Source organism: Mustela putorius, unplaced genomic scaffold, assembly GCF_011764305.1.
Source record: "Mustela putorius furo isolate JIRA1106 unplaced genomic scaffold, ASM1176430v1.1 tig00000127_pilon_pilon_pilon, whole genome shotgun sequence".
NCBI lineage: Eukaryota > Metazoa > Chordata > Mammalia > Carnivora > Mustelidae > Mustela > Mustela putorius.
In genome coordinates this window covers 13828682-13851163 of record NW_025421288.1, presented here as the reverse complement: position 1 = coordinate 13851163, position 22482 = coordinate 13828682, and the positions used below count along the sequence as shown (strand labels likewise).

Here is a 22482-nt window from a genome sequence, read left to right as displayed (position 1 = left end):
GCAGTGGGAGGGGAGGGGCGGGGCGGGGAGACCCCGAGGCGGGGGCTGCAGCCGGCTCGACGTGCCCACGGGATCCTGGCACCTGGGACACAACCTCCGCGGTGTGCTGTGGCCGCGTGTTCTGGGGGCTCCCAAAGCCAGGGATGCGTGACCAGGCAGGATGTCAGCAGGAAGCCAAGAGGGAGGGGGCCGGGGTGGCAGTGGTGTGAGGACAGAGGCAAAGCTGCCCGGCATAGGCAACACCACCTGCCATGGCCTTGTCAGGCTGGGGAGGGGTGGGGACCTCTGAGGGGCTGCTCTGTGGTCACGGATGATCGCAGGGAGCCTGGACCCTTTGGCTGGGCTCTGGGACCCATGATGCTGGGGAAGAAGCCTTTGGAGGAGTTCTGGGATCAGACCTGCTAGCTCTAGGCAGAAAGGGTGATGGGGAGTATTGGTGGGTGGGCCACAAGCCCCTCCAAGCCTGGAGTGGCTCGGGGGGTCTGGGCACTAGCTTAGAACACCAACTTGGCCGTGGCTGTGTTTTTTTTTAACCCACTTCTGGGGCCCTAATCCCCTCAGTCATCTCGGCCTACTGTGGCAGCAGAGGAAGCTCTCTGCCCAGGGTCTCCGAGGCTCTGAGCCCCCTGTAGGAGCCTCTCCAGGAGCTCAGTGGCCTTAGGAGCCATTCTGAATGCTCTGCCCTGGGCCCGGGGCCTCCACCCTGCAGGGCGATGGTGAGGAGAGCCTCTGGCTGCCCCGGTAGGAACAAGGTGGGGACACGAGCAAGTTTTAGTAACCGCTGTCCCTACCTGCCCTTGAAGAAAGCCACGTAGAAGATGGGGGTGTAGGAATTCACGAACTTCAGCAGGAAAGCCTTGAAGATCAGCCTCTCCTCGAAACTCTTCTCTGTCTTTGGAACCTCTAGAAGGAGGGAGAGGCATGTGGGCAGGTGCTCAGCTCTCACCAGCACAAAGCTCAGAGAGGCTAAGTGACGAGCCCGAGGGCGCACAGCAGGGAGGGGCCATGGTCGCCCCGGGGAGGCGCACTCACCAATCTTGGTGAGCCAGCGGGCTATGCAGCCGTAGACCTCGTCCAGCAGGATGATGACCACCAGGTTGATGATGACCGCGGTGGCCGTGACCGTGACCCGGATGTTGGACCGCACGGACGGGGAGGAGTTCATGGCCAAGGCGGCGGCCGTGGAGATCCTGTAGATGATGACTCCCAGGACGATGGCAAAGGTCACGGCGATCTGCAGAGGGAGGAGGGCCGGCTTCAACACGAAAGGGCTCTGGACCGGCCAGGTGAGTCCGCCGAGCCAGACACTCCCGGGATCTCCGCCGGCACCGGCCATGGGGCTCCACGCCTTCCCTCCTGCCCACTGACCCCAGCAGGGCACCAGGTGGCTGAAACCCAGCTGGCCTGCATTGTGCGAGGCAGGCTGACTCTGGGGGGGAGGGGGTCTCCCCAAAACATGGGTGGTCCTGAGCGGGAGGAGGACTGTCCCGGAGCTGGGTGGGCGCGGGGTAGGGCCGCGGGCCCTGGGACAGCCTGGGACCCTTCTCTCAACCTCTCCACGAGCCACCCGCACACCTGGCTTCTCGCTCGCCTGGCCAAATCCACTGGTGGACCAGAACATTCCATAAAGCTCGGGCAGGCGGCTGCCTGGGAGGGGGAGTGAGCCCTGCCTAGGCGGGTGAGTTTATTCCGTGTGGAGCAGTCTGTCTGCCTGGGTTTCTCTTACTTTTCCTCAAAGGCCCTAACTCACTGGAGACAACCTGGTCCTCACGCGGCCCCGCACTGGGGTGTGGATGCAGGCAGATTCTAACCCCGGGACGGGACGCACTGAGGACAGGGATTAGCTATGCCTGGCTGTCACTCCCACCCAAGTCCAGCCGCGGGCCAGGCTCTGGGCTCCTGCTCCCCTCTGTGACCTGTGTCACCTCCTCCCGAGTAGGGTGCGGAGGGCAGGCCCTGTCCTGCTAAGATGTTCCCTCACGGTCCCTGGGATACCCCGCTGGGGCGAGGGCCTGCGCTGTGTCTCGGGGCTCGGCTTGGAAGGGGGCAGACGGCAGCCATCAGAAATCTAGGAATGCTCCTCTTTGAGATGTTGGGTCTGTCCCTCCGCTTCTGCACACGTCTGTGGGTGCCTGACGGTGGCCACACCCTGCTCAGGAAGCCTGGGCAGCCCAGCCACACCCTGACCACACTCCCAGGCTGGCTCCGGGAATGAGGGCTTTCCTTGGAAACCCCCTGGCTCCTGCCAAGGGGCCCCTCCCAGGGGAAGGCACCGCCCCGGCCTCAGAGGCGGCCTTGTGCCAGCGTGTGGAGGGACAGACAGGCGGCTGGCCTGCTGGGTGACTCAGGAAGGAGGGTGTCCCCTGCTTCCTGCCAGAGAGTGTGTGTCCCCACGACAGGTGAGCCCGCCAGCAGTCTTAACCCCTGTGGGCCAGGCCCTCTCCGGACTCAATGAGCCGTGGGCGTCTGGGTTCACCTTGGTGTTCCTGGGACTAGGCATGTGGGGGGGGTGGCATCGCAGGCTCTCAGACAGGATCTGCTCAATGAATGAAGTTCCTGGGTGGGGGGGGCCGAGCTGTGACTGATTCATCCCTGAAGGAAAACCAAGACCAGCCCCTGCTTCCGGTGAAGTTTGCACAGGGCTGTGGGGCCCTTGGGCAGAAGGCTTGACCGGCAAGGGGCCTACCGCCTCCGGCCCAGTGGGCGGCACGGGGGCCACACCTGCGGCCTGTTTCCTCATCAGGAGGAGGGGGACACATCGGGATTGTGAGGACTCGAGGAGACGCCCTGCATGGCCCCTGGGCTGCTGGACACGCGCTCGGGCCCTGGTTCATGGCCACCCCAGGCCCTGAGTACCCAGGCCACAGGACTGGGGCACATGCAGGGCTCTAACTTAAAGCTCCGGGCTGGACAAGAGGCCAGTCATTTTTACAGGGACCCTGGGGTCCCTGCAGATGCCTTGGCCCCTTGCCACTTTAGGGGCAGTGGTGGAACCTGGGACGAGAGCCAATGCCATGTTGACACTGGGTTCCGGTCCAGCGGAACACCACACTGTGTCCCCGTGGGCGGCACTGAGCTCTCCCACCGCAGCCTTCCGGAACTTACCATGAAGACAATGGACACCAAGTTGGTGAAGTAGGCTGGGAACCGGTCTCTCCAGGTCAGCTTCACCTTATCCGTCTGCAACACAAAACAATGTCGGGTCACCTGATGGGACCCGTCCTGGCGGAGAGATGCTGTGTGCACGCGCGGGAGTGTGCGTGAACAACTGGACAACAGAAACACTCAGAAACATCTTTATGAAAACACGCCCGCAGGTGACAAGTGAAAGCACCCACTAGTGTCCAAGGAAGGGTGTGGGGTCTCCTCACCTATCACACGATGCCGGGGAACAGCAGCGATACTCGTGTTAGACCACGAGACCCTTCTGTGTCCCCGGCATCCCAGCGCCAAACGCTTTCCTACATCAGCCTGTCGGCCCCGCGTCTGGGGGACGCCTGCGTCCGGCCCCAGCCTCACTTTAAGGCTGTTAGGTCGGAGATGTTTTTCGCCCTCCGCCACCCAAACCATAATAGTTATTTTCCCTGCACGGGGCAAGCTGAAACAGGCCACGAGCATTACAAGTTAAAACGCCGATTGCCGCGTAGCAACGGTGCGCCGTGGTGACACGGGCCCTGCAGGCTCTCGGCTCGGGGACAGCCCGGGCTGGTGGGGCCCTTGGGCAGCAGCTTGTCACTAACCCATGATCTTTCCAGAACGAATGGAAGTGGATGATTAAAACGGAGAGATGCACGCATTAGGACAGAGAATGCGGACAAGGGCGGGAGCCCGGCGGTCACCTCCCACGGGCGGCATGCGTGTGAGCGGGAAGATGGGGAACCAGGCACGGGCAGCCGTGACAAGCACGCACCACGGGCTCCCCCCCCGCACCCCCTCCACGGACCCACGGAAGCCATGCAGTGACATCACGACACCCGTCGCACGCAGCTCCGTGGGGGTGGCGGGAAGACGAAGCAGCGTGGACGCGGATGTTAAAGAAAGATACAACAGTCAGACTTCGTCGAGGAGAAACCACGACGGACTCGGACGGTCTGCAAACAGTCACGACTCGCGCGGCCCCCGCAAGAGGAAAGTACCAATTTGACCCCCGCCATGGCGGTCTTAACCCTCTGCCTCCATTTGTTTGTTGGCTCCTCTGGAATATGCCGGCGCTTCTGAGGGCGGGTGGAGGGAACAAGAGAGCACGTGGGGTGAAGCGGGACAAGGCCCGGGCCCCCCCCCCCACCCCGTGTCCCCACGGGCCCGCCCTCGCTGCGCCGGCGGCCAAGGCCGACGTGGGTCCCGGGCGTCTGGAACCGGTGGGAGGGGGCAGATGCCCGCGTTCTAAAGGAAAGGGTGTGGGGACGGGAGATGGGGCTTTCGGGCGACTGCCCCAGGAACGGCTTTGGGGGGCTCCGAACTGCTCCCCCGGGAGGCGGTCCCTGTGATTGCAAGGGTGTGTATCACGGGACGCCACGCCGGTTCCCCTGTCGCTGAAGGGTGACCTTCCTTCTCTTTGGCGACTGAATCGGGTGCCATTCCCGGGGGAAGGGGAAATTAAAGCCCCAAATTAAAGCTGGGAGCCAAGTGACACAGAGGAAGAGATGAGGGGTGTGGCCTGCCAGGCGCAGGTGTGAAAGGAACCCTGTGCTCTCGTCGCTGGGGACTGCAGCCAAGGGGCGGGTGGCGGAGTCTGGGGGCCGCGCCTGTGCTTGGTCACAGTCTGGACTTGAAAGGACGGACACGTGTCATATGAGAATGACATATTCATCCGGGCTCGTGCTGAGGGGCGCCGCCATAAAGAAAAACCACGGGGTGGACGGGTTTATAAGGGGCTGTACATCCTGACCCGGGCTGGGGGCGGGGGCGTGCTGCCCTGGACACAGGCTTTAGTGACCCAGGGGCAGGCCGTAGGACCTCGGAGGCTGCAGTTTCCAGAGCAATCGCAACCCCTGGCCACGTGGATCCAGCAAACCCCGTCCTGGTGCCACGGCGATAGGAACGGTAAACCCAGGGGCTCTCCTGATCAGCGCCAGAGGCTGAGGCGCGCACGGGCAGGAGCGTCTGCTTCCCATCCTTCAGGGACTGACAAAACCTCCCCCAGCCGCAGGCAGAGGCTGCCGGGGGCCGGGGCGCTCCGTGCTTGTCCCAGGGCATATAAAACCCCCTCGTTAGGAACCTCTAGAGCTCTGACTGCCAGCGTTTAGGCCGTGAACATAAGACAGCTGACTCGAATGAGAGGTTTGGGGGTAAGTCACTTATTATAGAAAGATGGTGATCTTCAGAACATCACAAAACACTTCCCTCTCATTCCCGGATCTCTGAGGGAAACCAGGAGTTGGCCATCTGCTCAGGGATGCTGGGGGCGGGGGGCGGTGGGACAAATCCTCCTGTTTCACAACTCGACATCAAACACAAGGGGTGACGTAAGAAAATGGTGGGTGTCCTGTTGAAAAGTTGCAAACTACCTGGTTTGATGGTAAAATGCTGGCTGACGCTTGGGATACCCTCGGGGTAGCTCGAGGAGGGAGCCCCATGGCAGAGTTGGACAGACTTCAGCCTGTGGACCAGACCTGGCCCCTTATTTGTTTTTATAGATAAAGTTTTATGGGAACACAAGCAGGGCCATTTGTTTACCTGCTGTCTACGGCTGCTCTCAAGCTACAGAAAGAATTGAGTAGTTATGACAGAGGCCTGCAGAGTCAGATATAAATGCTCTGGACCTTGTCCAGGGGGCTGGACCCTGGTCTATACTATTGATGAGGACACGGTGTTTGCTGAGCCCTTGGTCTATATCACTGCATGCGCACAGTGTTTGCTGAGCCCTGGTCTACACTGTTGGTGTGCACACAGTGTCTGCCGAGCCCTGGTCTATACTATTGTATGCACATGGTGTTTGCCGACCCATGGTCTGTACTGCTGTGTGCATACAGTGTTTGCTGAACCCTGGTCTATACTGTTGCGTGCACATGGTGTTTACCAAACCCTGGTCGATACTGTTGTGCGCATACAATGTTTGCCAAACCCTGGCCCACACTGTTGCGTGCACACAGTGTTTGCCAAGCCCCTGGTCTATACTGTTGCGTGCACACGGTGTTTGCTGAGCCTCTGGCCTATACTGTTGGGTGCACATGGTGTTTACCAAATCCTGATCTATACTGTTGTGTGCATACGGTGTTTGCTGAACCCCTGGTCTATACTGCTGGGTGCATACAATGTTTTATTGCTGGGAAAGCCGACTGGCAAGGCCACCATACCTCTTTGTTCTTGGATTCTTTTCTAAGCGATTTTTCCAAAACTCTGGCTTCATATTCAGCTCTGGGATGGTCCTGTGAAAGAAACCAAGTTCAAGAGAAGCCTTGTTAATTGTGTCTGAGACCCTCGGCATGAGCACACACAACAGATTCAGTCCTTACATTGGCCGTGGGCACCCTCCGGGGGCAGTTCGTAGCTGGCTGCTTGTACTATTTCCGTTAGAACTCCCTGTCCGTGGCCCACCCAGGATTCTCTCTCTGGGTGGGAACCCCAGCCCACCGGTGTCCATGACCCGGGGGCGGGTAGTGTGTGTGAGGCTGCCCCCCGCCCTGCCTCCCGCTTTCTCACAGTGAACACCCAGCCGTGAACTGGCCCCTGAGAATGTTCCATCCGCAGCTGTGGGGATCGAAGAGACAGCAGTAAGTGTCAGCGAGCAGGGGCAGACCGGAGGTGCCAGGCCTCGGCGGAGCCCAGAGCAGGTCAGCGAAGGGCGCTGGAACAGAAGACCGAGGTACGAGAGGCCCAGCGGTGGGGGAGGAAGCAGAGAGCCCCGCCCGCGGTGAGGGGCTGCGGCACAGACAGGCGGGTCAGTGTGCGAGAAGGCCCCTCTCCCAGGGAGACAGGCCGCGGCAAGAGAGAGGAGCGACAAAAGATCCAAACCTTGACAGCCTCCTTCGGGGAACCAGGACGTTAAAAACAAAAACAAAAAGAGTTCATTACTTTGTGTTGTTCTGTCAGAGGCCGCGCCCTCTGGAGACTGGGAAGAAGGCGGACGGACACAGGGATCGAGGCGGATGTGGGGGCTGGGACCAGCTGAAGTCACCCCTGAGCGCGTCACCTTTGTGGCTCGCGGGCTTTGCAGGCCCCACAGGGCGCAATGGGGGAGACCCAGGGAAAGAGCCCGCAGGCCGGCCAACTGGACACGGGCTTCCCTCTGCGCCGGGCCCCAACCCCAGGTCAGACTCCGTGAGGCTTCCCCGGAGTCACCAGCTCCCCAACGGGGCCCTGGCCAGCGACGGGGGCGGGAGTGTCCCTCGGGGGACTCACTGGAGCCTGCCAGGGACCTGTGCCTGCTGGCTCTGATCACTACCCCAAAACCAAGTTCCTGAGCTGTCAGGGCGAGGAGATGGTGGATGGGTCCCCTGGGGTTGAACAGAGGAGACCGTCCCCCCACCTTGCCCTGGCCATATGGCGGAAAGGACATTCTAAATCTCAAATAATACGATGACTGCTTTCAGTTCTACTCGGATCTTCCTAATAGAAACAGTTACAGGGAAGGTGGCTTAGCCTGGGGGATGCCTGGCCCTGACCGGGCCGCGGGGGCAGAGCGCCAAGGTCCATGCACGGCCGGACCCCCGAGGAATGGCCTGGCGGTGGACCAGGGCGGATGCGGCTACTTGTGGAACGGGGTGACAGGACCTGCTGTGGATGAGGGCTGTGTCCGGGGGCGGCGACCCGGGTGACCGGTTCTGGGGCATTCCCACCTGCTGGGCCCTGCTCCAGGCCTACTGACCCTTTAAGGCCCCCTCAAGACCCACCGAGGGAGGACAAGGACACGGAGGCCCAGGGCTTGCTCCAGGTCACACGGCGAGGGTGGGGGCCGTCTGGAATGGGACCCTGCAGCCTGGCCCCCGAGATCTGTCGTCGCCAAGCCGCTGCACGCCTCCTGGCAGACCCTCGTCCCCTCGGCTATGGACGACATTGTCAGGACAGAGCCCACACGCCGCTTCCTGGGCAGACCGGCCCTTCGTCCCAGGAGGGAGCGCGCCATGGGGGGTGTACGAGAGGAACGCGGAAAAAAAAAAATCAGTGGAAGAAATTTCCACGTCTTGATGAAGGTGCCTGAGAGCGCTCTTAAAAAAATAAAATAAAATAAAGCACTCGGGGCATCTGACCGGCCCAGTCTGTGGGGTGTGCGGCTCCTGATCTCAGGGTTGGGAGTTCGAGCCCCACACTGGGGGTAGAATTTACTTAAAGAAATAAAAAATAGCCATGTGCTTTATAAAGTTAAGGAGAGGTCGGGGGCGCCCCTGCGGGCCCTGCTCCGTGGCCTGGCCGCGTGAGAGCCGTGTCCCCCTTATTCCCTGGCACCCCCCGGGCACTCTGGCCGGGGCTGGTGATGCAGGGATGGGGCGGCGGCAAGCTTCTCCTGAGGCGGCCTCGGGCAGGGGCCCCCTGCCAGCCCAGTGGCCACTCGCTCCTGAACGCCCCTCTCCGTGGTGCCCAGAGACACGCAGTGCCTGGCTGCCCTCCTCGTAGGAAGGGCCTCGCTCCCACTGCCCCGCCGGGTCCGACTGCAGGCGGAGAGCGGGCTCTGGGGGTCAAGGCTGAGGCCACATTGGGCCCTCGGCCATGAGGGCGGCGGCAGTCCCCTCCCAGACCCTCCAGGCTGTGCCGGACGTGGGGGGTCCACACAGGGAAACCCAGGCACATGTCCACAGGAGCTTCGAGATCTAAGACTCCAGGAGACCCCAAAATGGCGCCCCGGCAGCTGCTGGCGACTTAGCCCCAGGGAGAAGGGGCAGGGCCCGGGGAGCGCGGGGACCAGCCTGCTCACCTCCTCCTCCTCGAAGCCCGTGAGGTCCCAGTGGTACCTGAGCCGCATCTGTTTCCGCTTCCAGTGCTCCATGAAGGTGGCGGCTGTGGGTGGGAGAAAGAGCCAAGTCACCCAGGACACAAGAGCACCCTTGTCCCCGGCGCCGTCCAGTCATCCAGGGACCAGTGCGCCAGACCAAGCGCTTCACACCAGTCCACCCGTTCTGCCCTCCTGCGGACCCCACGGGACACGGACATTCACTATCCCATTTTACAGATGAAGAAACTGAGGCCCAGAGACATCAAGTCCCAGCCAAGGTTACTCAGCCAGCCGGCGAGGGGCCAGGCAGGCTGGTCCCAGAGCCCCTGCTCCTAACACCCTGCTCCATCGATCCTGAGGGCCCCCGGTCACAGGTAGGGGTGCTGAGGTCACAAAGGCGAGGCTGGGGAGAGGCGAGGCCAAGGCCGCTCACTCAAGCTTCACATCCCTGCGGACAGTCTGGCTGCTGAGCTGCACTCTTAGCTGCCTTGTTCTACTTCATATTCCCAATGGACTCCACATAGTTCAAACACTGCCTCCTCCAGGAAGCCCTCAATCATCCCTCTCAGTATCGGGAAAACCCAACCCCTCTTGGGACCTCGCTTGCTCACAGTGTCCCCTCTCCCAGTACAGGGGTCCTTCTGGTGCGTGGGGCGGGGACGCCGCCTCGTCCGTCTGGATTTCCAGCCCACAGCCCAGCATGGACAGGTGCCAGCCGTGCTCGTGGACGAACGAACGGTTCTCGGGAGCGCAGAACCACGGAGATGCCCCGGCCGAGTCTGTGACTATTAATGCTCCGGCAGAGGCCGAGGGTAGGGGTCAGGACGGGTGTGGTCGTATGGTTAATGAGCGCTCAGGGGTCCCAGGGGTAGCTGCCGGCACTGTTGGGACAGCCGCACCTGACCCTCCTTAAACCCCAGTCGTCACGGGAGGAGGAATCGCACGGCTTGTCTGACAAGCAGGGGCTCAAGATGGAACAGAACGAGGTCTGGCGCTCGCCTGGCGGCGGGGCCCGTCGTCAGTGGGGGTGCAGCTTTGGAACAGGCAAGACGCGGGGCTGAGTCTGGCTCGTCTCTGGGCTCGGAGAGTTTCTGTCAGTTTGCCTCCCTCTATGTGAACAGGTGACAACAGGGCCCCCGCGACGGCCAGTTTTGGGCACAGTGGGCACAGCCGGGCATCAGCCGCCTCTCGGTCTTTCAAGGGGGCGTGATTCCGCCCTGGGGACTGGCTGCACAGGCCGTGCAGCAGCGCAGAAGACAGGCGGAGGACAGAGAGAGGGTCGGGGATTAGGGACAGCAGGAGGCCGGTGCAGGCTGCTGGGACACGGACATGCTGGAGCCAGAAACAGCCAGCGTCACGGAGGGGGCGCCTTCCTGGGGGTGTCAGAGCCGTGGGCACGGCAAAGCCTCTGCCAGAGAGGCCGGGAAGCCGGGGTGGGGTGGGGAGAAGTACCCGGCCCTCCCCTCGGCCGCCCTCTGACCTCTCCCTGGCCTTCCCATTGGCAGAGCCTACAGGGAGATGGGGCAGCAAGGGGACAGGGAGGCAACCCCATGGGGTACGAGGTGCACTCAGCAGAGAGACCCTGAGCGGCAGTGCCGTGGGGAGCCCGGCAGCGGGAGCCAGACGCCCGCTGCGAGGGAGCCGGCCCCGAGAGCAGGCCGACTGTGGCCGCACGACCTCCCAAGAAACAGGACACGAGGCAGTTTCCTCCACCTCTTCCCACATGTCCTCCAGCTGCTGCGGAGGGAGCAGGAGGTCCGGCCTGCCTCACACTGACCCGTTCTGGAAGGCGCCTCATGCCTTCTCTGTCCTGGTCTCGCCCACCCGGGCAGCCCCTCCTCTCGGTCCTGGGCCGAGCGAGAGCTGGACCGTGCGGGAGGGTGACTGCAGACACCCAGGGGTTGGCCCGTTTAGCCACGCGTCCCTGCCTCCTGCGTCCTCCACCTGTCCTCCCGCTCGCTGGCTGGCCATCCCCACCTCCGTCTCTCGGGGCCCCTGCCCTCCCGTCACCAGCCCGCGGTGTGCTAATAACGGAGCTACCACGCAGGGGGCTCGCCTCGGACCATGCGTACTCTCGGGATTCACTGACGCCAGGAACCTGACCGTCGCCGCCACGCTATGCGGTAGGACGATTTCCGTTCGTGGATTTACAAGCGACCCAGAGACAGGGAGGGTTAAATGCCCCACCTGAGGCTAAGCAGAGGTTACGGGCAGGACTGGGGTCTGAACCGAATTCTATTGGGCACAGAGTCTACACTGAAGCACTGTACCATCCAGCCTTATGTTAAGGGAGTAATGACCACAGCCGTACTGAGTGCTCTGGTTAGAGCAAACCTGGATTGCCATCATATGGACGAGTGGAAAGCAAGGCACAGAGAGTCTGACTGCCTGGCCCAAGGTCACACAGCTGGGCAGCCGCTCTTTGACCAAGGCACGCTTGCTTAGAGCACGTGCTGTGAATCTTAAGACAGATACCGGGACATCTCCCAGAGGTGTCCCAGCCAAGGACCAAGACTGGAGCCTGGCGGTTGGGTGTGGAGGTGGTACACGGCCAAGCCTCGTTTGGCTTGATTATGTTTAAGAAATAAAAACCTGTTATATAAAGTGAATAATGTTCTGCTTCTTTAAAAACCTAAAGCACTGGGGCCAGAAGGCTGGAGCGGAGGAGACCCTCTGTGCGTTCTAGTTCAGGTGCCTCTTCTCCACTTGGCCACAGACCCCACTGCGCCCCACGGCCGGACTCCGCGGCTCTGTTCGCATGCTTTGCTCTGGAGCAAAGGGGTGCAGTCCTGGAGCTCAGGCTTGGCCAGTGAAGCGGAGATGCGGAGGCTCGTGCTGAGCCCAGGGGGCAGGCCCAGTGTCTCAGCTCAACGGGCATCGTGAACCACAGGGCTGGGCAAAGGCAGGGGGACGCTCGGGCATCCGTCCTCCACAACCGCGCTCCCGTGCCCGCGCCCTATTCCACCTGTGTGGGTGGTGGTGGGCGCTGCCAGGTTCCCTCCCTTCCCTCAGAGGTCTGGCTCGTGGGTGGCTCCCGCCCCCTCTCTTTTGGCTGCACCCTCTGGCCCTCCATGCAGGGGTAACGCACTCCTTCCTACCGGTGCACAAACGGAGGCTCTGAGCGATCAGGGGCCAGCAGACAAGGCCTGGACCCACGCCTTCCGGTGCCAGGACGGGCTGGGGCTGGCATGGTGGCTCCCCCGGCCTGGGGGCAAGCTGTGTGCCGAGCCTGGTCAGCGTACAGAAGAAACGGCCTCGATGACCACACAAGGGGGGCCCAGAGACAAGGCCCGGGTGCCCGAGTCCAGAGCCCTGAGGGCAGCAGAGCACACAGGCAGACACCTACGAGCGAGTCCGGGCGAGAGCAGAAGCAGGTGGCTGAGCCGTAATTCATCTTTCCTCAAACATCTGTCCCAGCGACACAATGCTAGACAAACACATTCTTGTGGGGCAGCCCGGAAGCGGCAGGTGAGCGCAGGACCCTGGGTCGAGCCTGGATCACATCCAGGCGGGAGCTCGGGCACGTGACCACCGGCCTCTGCAGCCCCCAGTTCCCCGTCCGCACGGGCGGCTGGACGACAGAGCCTGCTGGAGGCCGTCACGAGGCAGCCCACAGCCGCACGTGGGGGCCCATGGGGGTGCGTTCCCGGGACCTGGCTCCCGCGGGAGCATCGCCCCGGGTCTGGCCAAGAGGCTGACCATAGGTTCAAGGGCCACATGGGGTGTGGATCCCCCAGAATGTTTCCTGTAGATCCTGAGACAGGAAGCAGCAGACTGTGGGGTACCAAGGGCCGGGGGGCAGGAGGCGGCGGACTGGCAGCCGGCCAGGGTCCAGAAGCACCGACCGCTCCATTGTCTGTCCTACTTCCCTCCATCCACCTCTCGTCTGGTCTCACCTCTGCCGCCCGGAGCCCTGGGGTCAGGCAGGCCTCAGCGGCTCCCGCTGCACCAGCCCAGGGGTGCGCCCACCCTGACAGGCCGCCCCCAAGAGGAGAGACCTGCTCCGACCCTCTGGCTCCCAACAGCCCGAGTGTCCACTCGCCGCACACATCTCCTCCTCCGAGGGGGGACCGGGGGTGCCTCTGCCCAGAGCTGCAGGACCGGCAGGGGCTCTCGGAAGAGATGCGGCTCGGGTACCCTCCTTACGTCCCTCCGAGTGGGCCTCCCTCGCGAGCTGCCCCGGCTGTGGAGCTCCAGCGAGAAGCCCACACTAGCTCCCGCTGCACCCCCACCTGGCTCGGGGTGCTGGGCGGGGCACGCCCCCAGGGGCTTCACCACCCACCGCGTCTCCTTCAGGTCGGAGCCGCCTTCCCAAGCTCCTGCAGCCGGGCTCAGATCAAACAAACTCCTTTGTTCTGCACGGAACCGACAAGCTGTTAAAACCCCATTATTACGCCATAATTTCAGAAAACTGATCACAGCAAAGAGCTAAATGGGGCTCAAAGCTGCTTTGTGGGACACCTTGTTGGAGGCTTTGAAACGTCACACGTCACAGGCGGGAGCAACCTGGAGTCTCTGGAGCCGGCGTGTCCGCACCCGAGGCCAGCGGACCCCACGGGGGGAGGGGACGTGAGGCCCTGTCACTGCGCCCGCGGAAATGTCAGCAGCCGGAGGGCAGGAGAAGAAAGGACACGGGGAAGAAGACGGACCAGTGGGAGAAGGATCCCCCAGAGGGCAGTGAGCAAGTCCCCGAATAAGGGATTGAAAGGAAACTGGCCGTGAGGTCTCTGCTAATTACGCTTGACGTGACTGTGGCGCTGCAGGACCGAGGGGCCGCCCCCTCTGCCTCCGCCCGCTGGCCCGGGCTGGACCACAAGGCCACCTCCCGAGCCCTGCAGGCTCGTTCCTGTGGCTTTTGTCTTGATTGATAATACGCTCCTTTTTTCCTAAAGGGAAGTGCCTCCTGGGAGCAGTTTGGCTTTTTCATTATTTTTTTCCCCAAATGAGAGTGTGTGGACGGAACTCACACTTGACAGACAGGCGCATTGTTGTCCCCCAACCCCATCCCCGGCCCAAGTGAAGCTGGAGGCGGTGGGGGGGCGGCAAGCAGCAGAGGCAGAGCTGCCTCTTTCCCTCCATCCCGGGGGATGGAGTCACGTCTGTCTCTCAAGGACGGGGTGCTGGGAAGGGCCCGCCAAGACCTTTGAGGCTCTCTGCATACAGTAGGTGCTCAATAAAGGGGGAACCGGGCACACTGGCTTCCCGGAGCAGGAGCACAGCATTTGATGGAATCCCTGTGGGCTTGCCCGGCTGAGCGGCGCCTGCCTGCCTGCCCCCATGACCGGCTCCGGGAAACTCTCTGCTCCCCCAGGAGGCTGCGGAACAGAGCTGGGAACACGTCTGCAGGAAGAGGGGTGACCAGAACACTCGTGTAGATCTGGGAAGAGGGGGCCGGGGCGGAATCCGTCAGGTCAGGGATAGATCCCCCTGCTGTGTGTGACCTTGCCCAAGCCACACCCTCTCTGTGCTGCAGTGTCCTCAGTGGAAACACCCCACCCTCCCTCCAGGGCTACCGGGACAGAGGTCACCTAGGCAGGGCTCCAAGCAGGGTCTGGTGCATAGTCAGCCAGCCCTCAGCGCAGGGTTGCAGGGGAGGGAGGTGTGTTTGGGGACAGATGGGGAAGCCGTCCAGGTCAGGAGTAAAAAGGCCCTTGTGGAGCAGGCACGTCCGCGGGAGCGGGTAACCGTGTGGGCAGACGGAGGGGGGCCCAGCGGCCCTGCTGGAGCCAGAGTGCTGGGACTGAGTCTTGCCTCTGCCTGGCAGTTCCGGTGTAAGCTGGGGAAAGTTGCCTCGATTTGCTCATCTGTCAGACGGGCAATAAAGCTGTCCATCTCCTGCGGTCACCGGGGGCACGCGTGAGTCATGCACCTACGACACTCAGCACAGTGCCCGGCAGAGCGCAGGGCCCGGCTCGCGGAAGCGGGTGTTCCTCCAGAGCGGGTGAAGGGACACGACCTCCAGAGGCCCCCAAGTACAGGTTTGAGCCCCGGCCTCCGCGGTCCAGGCTGTCGGCACACGTCCGGTAAGCACGTGCTCGCAGAGCCGACGTGAGAGCTGGCACCAGGCATGGCCCCGAGTATGTCACAAGGAACGGCGCGCTCGAGGCTCCCGGCACAGCTCCAGGTGGCTTGCGTTATCCCCCCCATTTTATAAATGGGGAACCTGGGGCCCAGAGAGCAGAAGCCACTTGCCTGAGGCCACACAGCCGCTAGGGGACGAGCTAAGAGATCTGAACCTGAGTCCGGCCCAGGACCCAGCAGCTCCGGTGACTGCTTCCCTGCGTCCACCCATCCTGGCACAGAGTCCACCCAGCTGAGTGGTGGCTCAGACCCAAGCGTCTGACCGGCAGTTTGTGCAAGCTGAGCTTCTCTGGGGGCTCGAATGTGCGGCCAGGTGGGCCTTCCTGGCTCGGGGCAGGGACCCAGGAGGCTGTGCGCCCGCCCAGCAGGTGTTCTGGCTTCTACTTGGAGCTTCCTGGGCCCCGACCAGCTGGGGACAGCTGAGCAGCGCTGAGGTCTTGAGGAAGCCAGGGAGGCTGAGAATGAGGAACAGAGGGCAGTGGGGGGCACAGAGGTAATTCCTGGCGGACCCAGGGTCCAGAGAGGTGAGGGTGGGCAGTGGTACCGCACAGAGCTACTGCCTCCCTATGCTGTGCAGCAGCCCCAGCAAGGGGTCCTCCACACAGTTTGAATTCCCCTTGGAACAGGGTGCTCACTACCTAGTGCGACACAGGGCTCACTGCTGGAAATCTTTCCCCGTGCTGAGCTGGTGCCCTAGGGTTTCATGTGGCCTTGTTCAGAAGACGGCCTTTGCCGCTAAGAGACCTAACGGACGGCATTTATCGTGAGGCTCTGCTTATTTCTGCCTGCATCTGCCTCCTGCTCCGAGCACGCGTCCTGGCACGCAGGGGCCGCCTCCTGGCTCCGCGGCCGCACCGCACAAGGCAGAGTCTAGCACAGTCCACGGCTCCCCAGCTCCCGTCTTGGCCGACATGTGCGCGCTGATGCCGCTAACACCCCGGGGTGCCCACTGCAAAGTCCGTCTCCTGGCTGCCCGGTCCCTGCTGCAGCAAAGAGGTCTCACACCTTCTTGGCAGAACTCCCGTGTCCCCCAAATCCTGCAGACGAACCCTCAAATGGAAAAATCGGTAAAAGGGCTGCTACCATTTCAAAGCAAAGCCAGGACTGGGAGAGACAGGGGAGGCGTGCATCATGCAAAACCTGCGGCCCGGCTCAGTGGTGGGGGCAGGGGGGCGAGCGTGGGGTGGGCTGCCCAAGGGCGCCGCGTCCAGGCTCCTCCCTTGCTGTACCCTCGTCCCGGGGTAACCATCCCGTCGGGTGGGAACCCAGTGTGAGGCCCTACAGGGAGAATGTTGGGTTTTAAACATTTAGGGCACAGACCCTTCACTCTGACAAGTGGGGACAGATGAGCCCAGAGCCACTGCTACTCGGTGGGGAGGGCAGGGCCAGGCTGGGTCTGGGCAGGAGCTCCCCGGAGCTGGGCTGGATGGACAGTCCCAGATACTCTCCATCACCCGCGGTGCACAGGCTGCAGGCAGTCAGGGCCGTTCCGAGCCCAGCGAGCAAGGGACAAGCCTGGCCGGCCTCCTCCTGACCGCTGAGTGGGGGAGGGGACAGACCCTCCCTTGTCAGATCGGGCACGGCTTGCGTCCACCCTGGGGTGATGTCCCGAGGAGGAAGTGCGGCACCCCACGCGTGTCCGGTGCACGTCCCTGCAGGGGACAGCGAAGGTGCTGTACTTAGAAGAAAACTGGCGACAGCCGGATGCCAAGGGAGCTTTCAGGGCTCTGCAGCCAGAGCCGCACCCGGCGCCTGGCGCCGAAGACTCGCCAGGGACGGCTTTCAGCTGGAGGCACGGTGATGATAGCCTTAGAGGGCTCCGTGCCGAGCTCCAGCCGCGGCTGGCTTCTGTCGCCCGATAGGAGAGGGTGGGCCCTGTCGCCCGAGGAGACAGGACGCGCACCTATAAGTTAGGTTCTGTCCAGAGAGGCTGGCTGCAGAGGACATGCGTGCGCCAGGGACGCAGTGGGCCTGCTTCCTCCCCGCCCCGAGGCCAGGTCCAGGCGGGCTGCGCCCTGGAGGCCGATACTCCCCATCCACAGTGGGGCAGGGGCTGTAACTCTACCCCCCACGCTTCACATGAAGCCAGCTCAGCCAGGCCTGCCACTTCTCCTCAGCCCTGGGGATGGCCCGCGTGAGAGTGGAAACAAGGCACCCGAGTCCTTTGCAATGATCAAAATGTCTTTTCTCTGTCCGGGGCCCTTTGTTTGGAGGGGCAGTAACCTGGAGTCTGGGGGCTGGGTTCCTCTTCGAGCTTCCCGTGGGGAAAGTGGGAATGGGTGGGACAAAATCGGGGAGCCCGGGGCTGGGGAAGGAGGTGTCAAATTCTCTTGACCGCTGCTCCGGCCCTTCCCACCAGCTCCCTTTCTGGTATGGCGGCCCACAGCCCCCTTGGATTAACCTGGCTTCTTACCATTGGCCCAAGCACCTGTCACTTCAGTCTCGAGTGAGAGCCCCCGGGCCACTGTCCCCGTTGGAGCTGGGTCAGCCTTTCCTCCACTTCCTCCCAAGCTGCCTTTTACACTTGCTGTCTCTGACTCAAGGATAAGACACAAAAACACCTTTCATGCCGCAAGCCGACCGCTCTGGTTCCTGATTCCTTCTGGTGAGAACACTGAGTTCTTCCCCGCGGGCCCTTGCTTGGTCTCTGGGATTCCCTGCACTCTCCCCCACCCCCCTCCCCCGGCTCCCTGCCCCCGGCAGGCTCCTTCACCAGGCCCTGCATCCCTACCACTGGGCCTTTGCACATTCTGTTCCTGTTTGAGTCCAGGATTGTAATCTCGCCAGGGCGGCGGAATCATCAGTTTGCCTCCCAGGCTTCCCTGAACACAAGCACATCCTAAAAGTGGCTGATCACTGCCCCCACCCCCCACAACGGCTGGGACGTCACGCACACTTGTACTTCTCATGCCACCCCACACGGCAGGTGGTACCCCCCCGCGGGTGTGACGACAGTGCAGGAGCCCTAGAGAGTCAGCTACGCCCTCAGGCCGGGCTGAGGCTCTGCAGCCGCCCCTCTGACCCTCATGGGTCACCCTATGGACCGCCGGTGGTTGCTGGCCTGGCACGGGCCACCCAGGCTCAGAGACCCTGCAGGCACCAGTGCAGCTGGCCAGGGGCCCACTGAGGGTGCTTGTGGAGAACCACGCCCCAGCCAAGCAGGCAGAGGTGGGTGGCTGCAGCGCGGGGCCCGGGGCACGAGGCCTGGGGGTGGGAGACCCACAGGCAGGGACCTGCTCAGGACCATGCTGCTGTCCAGACTGGAGGGTGGCGGGCTGGGCGGGGTGGTGGGCGCATCTGAGGGGAGGGGCTGCGGCTCACATCCTCAGCAGGACCATCCCAGAGCTGGCAGCTGCTGCCTGCTGCCCCATCCCCCCACGCGGTTTCCAGCAAGTGTGGAAGTGTGACTGAGGAACCAGCCCCACTACTCAGCGTTCCGTGTTCCTCCCACTTCTCCGGAGACACCGCGCAGCTCCTCTGCACCCCCCGCCTCCAAACTCGCAGGTTCAGCCCACCCTGAGCTCCAGCCGCCCCTCCAGGGAGCCAGGCAGCAACCTCAGCCCCGCAGGGACGCTGGCCGCTGCCCCCCCTCGCTGACAGCACTCTCAAACACCACCTCAGGGCTGAACGGACCGCCTTGGGCGGGAAGGGAGGCTGCCAGGCTGGGCAGAAGCCAGATCAGGCCCGGTGAGGACCCCAGGGTCAGCCCCGATCTATCACGAAGCTGGTTCTGCTCCGTGGTTTTTTCCTGCGACGGCAGACCTTCCTGAGCCCCCAGCCTCCCGGGGCAGTGGCTGAGCTGGGAAGCCCAGGCCCCAACCTCACAGATTCTGCGATTCTGAAAAATGCTCCCGAGTCGAGGCTTCTGGCGTGACACGGACAGCCCGTTCCGCTCAGCACTGGGGCGCCGCGACCAAATTCTCCGTGACCGGATCCTCACACATCTAGGTCACACGGACCCGTAAGAGCCGCGCATCTGGCTGGCCGGGGGCAGTCTCCATCCCCATTTGTACAACGAGCAGCTTCTCAGCCCCCCACGGCCCTCCACACGCTCACTGTGCACGGGGCCGACGCAGCTACGTGCTGCTCTGGGACGTGCCGGCAGGGCTCTGCCCGGCCCCTCCGCTTCTGCACTGAGTCCCCGCACCGCAAACACGCAGCACCCCCGCCCACCGCATCTTCAGAACTCCGCTCAAGGCGCTCACACCTCTTCCGGGAAGTCTGTCCTGACTTCTTCCCGCAGGCATCCTGACCCTTAGCTCCTGTGCCCAGTTCCATCTCCTACTAGATGGGAGTCCCTGGGGACAAGGACCGGGGCTCTGGTACCCCGGGGACAGCTGCCCAGGGCCCGGATTCTGAATCCTCCCCTGGCAAGGGGGTAACACAGGACCACAGAGGAGGGAACAGGTCAGTTTGCTAATCCAAAAACATCTGCAGAAACGCAATCAGACACCACTTACCCACCGCCCACGCCCCCGGCGTCTGTCGGGTACCAGAGCAGAGACGCATCCTGAAGGATGAGTCCTGTGCCTTGGACTCGGGGTGGCAGGTGGAAGTAAGGGCACCGGCTCTAGAAACCCCACATTCCTTCCTTGCCGTGGATACTCAGGAGCCGAGTGACCCTGGGATACTAACACTAACTGCCTTGGTATCCTTCCCCAAAAAGTGGGCACGCGGGACCTGCAGGACTGCTGCAGGGACCTGGTCCCAGGAAAGACGGCCCGTTCCTAAGAGCAGACACCCCCTCCACCTTCCGTAAGGCGTGGGTCAGAAGAACCAGTCTGTATCCAGGACGCAGCCCGGACCCTCCCCACCTGCAGGCACAACAGGGCACCGTCCCCCCACCGAGCCTCCCTCCCATGCCCATTCCAGGCCAACACAGCTGTGCAAAATGTCAAGGCGGAAGGAAGGCCATGGAGGGACCGAGGCAAAGTCGCCCCTGCCGCGTAGACGCCAGGCGGCCAGGCTCTGCTTACCCCAGAGGGCCATGAAGACGGAGAAGAAGACGGTGGCGGGGTTGTCGAAGAGGTGGCTGGCCCGGGCGGTGGCGCACGCCGAGCTCATCTTCCAGTAGCTGCACGTCTTGTCACACAGCGGGCACATGGTGATGTTCTGTCTGTGGTCACACATCTCCATGCTGCAAGACAGGGGTGGCCTGTAAGTCCCCAGGACACGTAGGGACTCCAAGCTGGGCGCCGCGCTGGGGTGGGGGTCGGTGAAGTGACCCCCGTGAGGCCCGCTAGCCGGCTGCAGCCAACGCCCGCGTCCCCCACCATGCTCTCTAGGGCCGCCTGCAGACACCGGTGACATGGGTGGTAACTTGTGCTCCGAAGGGCCTCAGGTTGCTTTCGCGCCTGGTACTGCTTTACAATTCTCCACAATTTTGGATGGGGCCCCTGCATTTTCGTTTTGCATAAGGTCTGCAATTTCTGCAGCCCACCCCGGATGCAGGCCCATCCAGACCGCGGGGTGACCCGAGAGGGGCGTCTGAGTGCTCACGGCTCGGGGTCGGGGTGGACCAGAGGCAGCAGGACCCACGGCCTGCGTGGGAGCCGCCTCTTGGAGAAGCAGAGAGACAGCAGCCAGCGTCCTCTAACAGCTGGGCTCTGTCCGGGCTTGTTCTAGTAGCGGGAGCTGCCCAGGGGTTCATGATGTGAGGAAGCCAGCAAGAGGAACAGGTGAGGCCACAAGAAGGCTGTGCCCTCCCGTGCCCTTGCACGTCGCAGGCAGAGCACACGTGGGCTCCGCCGTCCTGGTGGGGACGCGGTGGGGCAGCTGGCCTCAGGGGCCACCCAGGCATCAGCCTCAGGGGGGCTCTGGACACACAGGGGAGACAGGTGGCTGGGCAGGAAGGAACACATCGACAGGCAGCCCGGGGGTGGGGAGGCGGGGGAGACATCCACTGTGCAGGGCTCGTTCGGAGCCGAGGGTGCCTGCCCGGGACAGTGGGTCCTGCTCAACAAGGTTCTTATCCTCTGGGCTGACATGGAGTCTGGGGCTGGAGCCCAGCTGCTGCGGAGGGGCCGGAGGGGAGCTGAGCCTCCCCCCCACCCCAGCTCCCTGGCACTCAGGCTCTCTCCCGCTAATAGGCAAGTCACTGATACTCAAAGGCTGTCAGCTGTGTAAGCAGGAGCCCCCACGGGCACCCACCTGGCCCAGGCCAGCTGCAGGGACCCCTACAATCCCACCATCATCGATGAAGAAATAAGCCCAAAGAGGGGAAGTTACGTGCCGAGGGTCACACCGCAGAGTGGGGCTTGGGCCCTGGTCCTTCCTGGTTTTCGTCTGCAGCCCACAGACCGCGGGCTCTCGCCTCCTGCTCCTGGGTCCTCCCTTGGCTCTTCCTGCCTTGTGTCCCTTTAGCCTCAGACTCAGTTTCCCCTTCTGGGAGGTGAGGAGAGGAGCCAGAGTAAGGTGTCCCTCCCCCGCCCCCCGGGCTCCAGCCTTCCCTGAATTTTCCCCTCCCTGCTAACTCGGACAAGACTCTGAGCTGTAGACCCCAGGCAGGAGCGCACTTTCCCAGACGCGGAAGAGCGCGGAGGCGGGTGTTTCTTTCTTATTTCTGTGCACGTGAACTCAGGCACACAACCATGCTTGGCCCACAACAGGACACCTGCTGGGAGGCTGTGGGGACCCCCTGTGCCAGCATGGGGGGCGTCCCGGCTCTCTCCTCAGTCACGCTGTGAGAACCCCGTGTGCCAGGCACTGTGTCAGGCACGGACGTGGAAAGACGGTTGTGACAAGGAGCTGCTGTCTCGGAGCCCCTGGGGAAGTGAGTGTACGTGTGTGCGTGCGTGTGTGCATGTGTGTGCAAGAGGGGCCAGTACACACGGGCGGCGTGGCTGCATGGACCCCAGAGCCAGCCAGCTCTGGCTTTAGGGCTGGGCTCTCCCCTTCATAATCTGTATGGCCTGGGGTGGGTGGCTCAGATTCCTTGGGCCTCAGTCTCCCCATCTGTAGAAGGGGGTGCTGGGAATGAGAGCGCTGTCCAGACACTGGGAAACTGGGCAAAGCCCACGAAGGCCTGGGAACAGTGGTGCTCGCCGTTACGACCCTGGGGGTAACCGAGCCCGGACAGCGGGCGTGAGCGTCCGTCTCCTGCCCCCTGCTGAGCTCCCTCTCCTCCAAGGGCCCTTCCGGGGGGCAGGCGTTGGGGGGCTGATAAAGGCCCCCACTGTCACTGCACTGCCCAGGGCCCCGGTGCCCTGGCTGGAGGATGGGGTGGCCCAGAGCCCTGCGGGGGGCAGGGGCCAGGCCATGCAGCTCTGCCTGCCGCCAGCCCTCTCCCCCGTTGGCATGAACGAGGCCAGCCAGACAAAAAGCCTTTTTCTGCCGGTTTTACACCCTCTGCCTCGCCCTTCCTCAGCCACAGCCAAAATAAAGACAAGGAACGGGAAGGTCTGTTCTTTGGAGGGGATGGGCCGGTTGGGGGTGGCGGCTGGGACCTCGAAGGGCAGGGCCTCTGCCTTCCCTACACACGTGGACGGATCGCACTCCAGGGGGGACACACACCTCCTGCTTCACCCAAGGCA

The 22482-nt window shown here is 62.9% G+C and overlaps 1 protein-coding gene across 4 annotated transcripts in view; it reads right to left on the bottom strand.

Moving 5' to 3' along the window:
• Positions 1 to 22482, bottom strand: part of ANO1 (anoctamin 1) — a 151764-nt gene that overhangs the window by 18876 nt on the left and 110406 nt on the right. For 2 of the 4 annotated variants that reach the window (XM_045066273.1, XM_045066278.1), the window contains 8 exons: positions 19927 to 20087; positions 8852 to 8934; positions 6955 to 6966; positions 6297 to 6368; positions 4137 to 4214; positions 3106 to 3180; positions 1033 to 1234; positions 792 to 903 (listed from right to left, as the gene is read on the bottom strand). In XM_045066273.1, coding sequence (XP_044922208.1) covers positions 792 to 903; positions 1033 to 1234; positions 3106 to 3180; positions 4137 to 4214; positions 6297 to 6368; positions 6955 to 6966; positions 8852 to 8934; positions 19927 to 20087 — 795 coding nt within the window. The remainder of the gene's footprint in view (positions 1 to 791; positions 904 to 1032; positions 1235 to 3105; positions 3181 to 4136; positions 4215 to 6296; positions 6369 to 6954; positions 6967 to 8851; positions 8935 to 19926; positions 20088 to 22482) is intronic. The other 2 variants (XM_045066281.1, XM_045066284.1) reach the window with 1 other exon arrangement.